The sequence below is a fragment of the Austrofundulus limnaeus genome, unplaced genomic scaffold, assembly GCF_001266775.1.
Source record: "Austrofundulus limnaeus strain Quisiro unplaced genomic scaffold, Austrofundulus_limnaeus-1.0 Scaffold64, whole genome shotgun sequence".
Taxonomy (NCBI): domain Eukaryota; kingdom Metazoa; phylum Chordata; class Actinopteri; order Cyprinodontiformes; family Rivulidae; genus Austrofundulus; species Austrofundulus limnaeus.
In genome coordinates, this window is record NW_013952466.1 from 756,156 (window position 1) to 757,582 (window position 1,427).

The 1,427-nt window shown below is 38.7% G+C and overlaps 1 protein-coding gene across 3 annotated transcripts in view; it reads right to left on the reverse strand.

Moving 5' to 3' along the window:
- The window catches only part of adgrd2 (adhesion G protein-coupled receptor D2), an 86,655-nt gene that overhangs the window by 73,465 nt on the left and 11,763 nt on the right, over positions 1–1,427 (reverse strand). For all 3 annotated transcript variants that reach the window (XM_014009973.1, XM_014009972.1, XM_014009974.1), the window contains exon 8: positions 409–520. In XM_014009973.1, coding sequence (XP_013865427.1) covers positions 409–520 — 112 coding nt within the window. The remainder of the gene's footprint in view (positions 1–408; positions 521–1,427) is intronic.

A 1,427-nucleotide genomic window follows, 5' to 3' on the forward strand; every position in this document is an offset into this window, starting at 1 on the left:
GTTTTTTAATACTAACTTAAACTAAAACACCATTAATTTCAGTCTAAAGTCCAATTTTTTTCCTTTCCTTTGTGAAGCCAATGTATTCTACTTCTTTTTTAATCACATAAAGCACTTTGAATTGTGTTGTTACTGAAATGTGCTATATAAATAATATTATCATCCCTTAAAATAAAAATCAAAATGAAATCTGCAGCCAATAACTCAGCATTAGTTTTGAATCATGTAAGGCTTTTTGCTTATCTTAGACCAGATTCTGACTTGGTTGGTTTTTTGAAGGTCACTTGTTACATAATTGTATTTCTGTGGTTTCTAAAGCTTCTTGATGACAGCTCTAGATCATGGCTCAGATGTATCACCTTTGTGTAGCAAAATTCCTGAGCCATATYTTTTTTATTTGATACTCACTGATGTTTGGACTGTGAATGGTCAGGTGGTCAGTCTCTGCTGCCAAGCGAGGACTCAAGTGGGTTACCATCCGGTCAATACTTTTCACAACATCCATAGGGCCGTTCACCACCTAAAATCCACAGAGCGGTGTGTCATCGTCAGCAGTACTCATCTACACTGCCCTGATCCACACACTCATCACAGCTAAGGACACTTCAAAATGACCATTCATTGGCACACAATAATAAAATACTTTCAGTTTGATTTGTTTGCCGGAGTRTACACAGATTAGATGAGAAGAACACACAAACCTCAACAGATAAGTCTATAATGCATGCCTCATAGATGTTGCTATTGTTCGCTTTAAAATGCATTCTGATTTCAGCGTGCCCATCTCTGAGCTGAGCCTTGGAGACAGAGCTGGGAGCAGAGTGCGGGAGSTTTGTGGATGAGTGCAGCCGCAGATTTTTAAAGTGCTTCTCATTCATTGAGTCTGCGTTGAGGTGGCCTTGGAGCGCTAAGAGGCTTGGGGGGGTGTGGGTGGGAGAAGGAAGGCAAAGAGCCGAGAGAAACACAGCTCTTCACAAAAGGCAATCGTTGTACGGAACTATATACTCCACACATCAATAGTGCAGAGACAGAATGAAAAACAAACAAATAACAGAAGCAATGCTACGAATTACATGAACATTTTCTGTCAAAAGCTAGAGTAAGAACTGAATGATTGAGTAATGCCACAGGAGGATTTGAATTATTGGTTCTTCTATTCATTGTTCCTTCTTCAGTTCTGTATTTAAAGAACCATACTGTCCCCTGGTGGTTTAAAGCTTAATAACACAACTTTCCCTCCCAGCAGGTCTACAGTTAATCGGAGCAGTTGAACAATATCAAKCACTAAGCCACAGTCTGTGCTCTTTTTACAAATGTACAGTTTATAGATCTAAATGAAAACTAGAGAATGAACAGAGGTGTACAGTAACTACTGTAAGTACATTTATTTAGTTACAGTACTTCAGTCATTTTTTGAGGATTTGTAA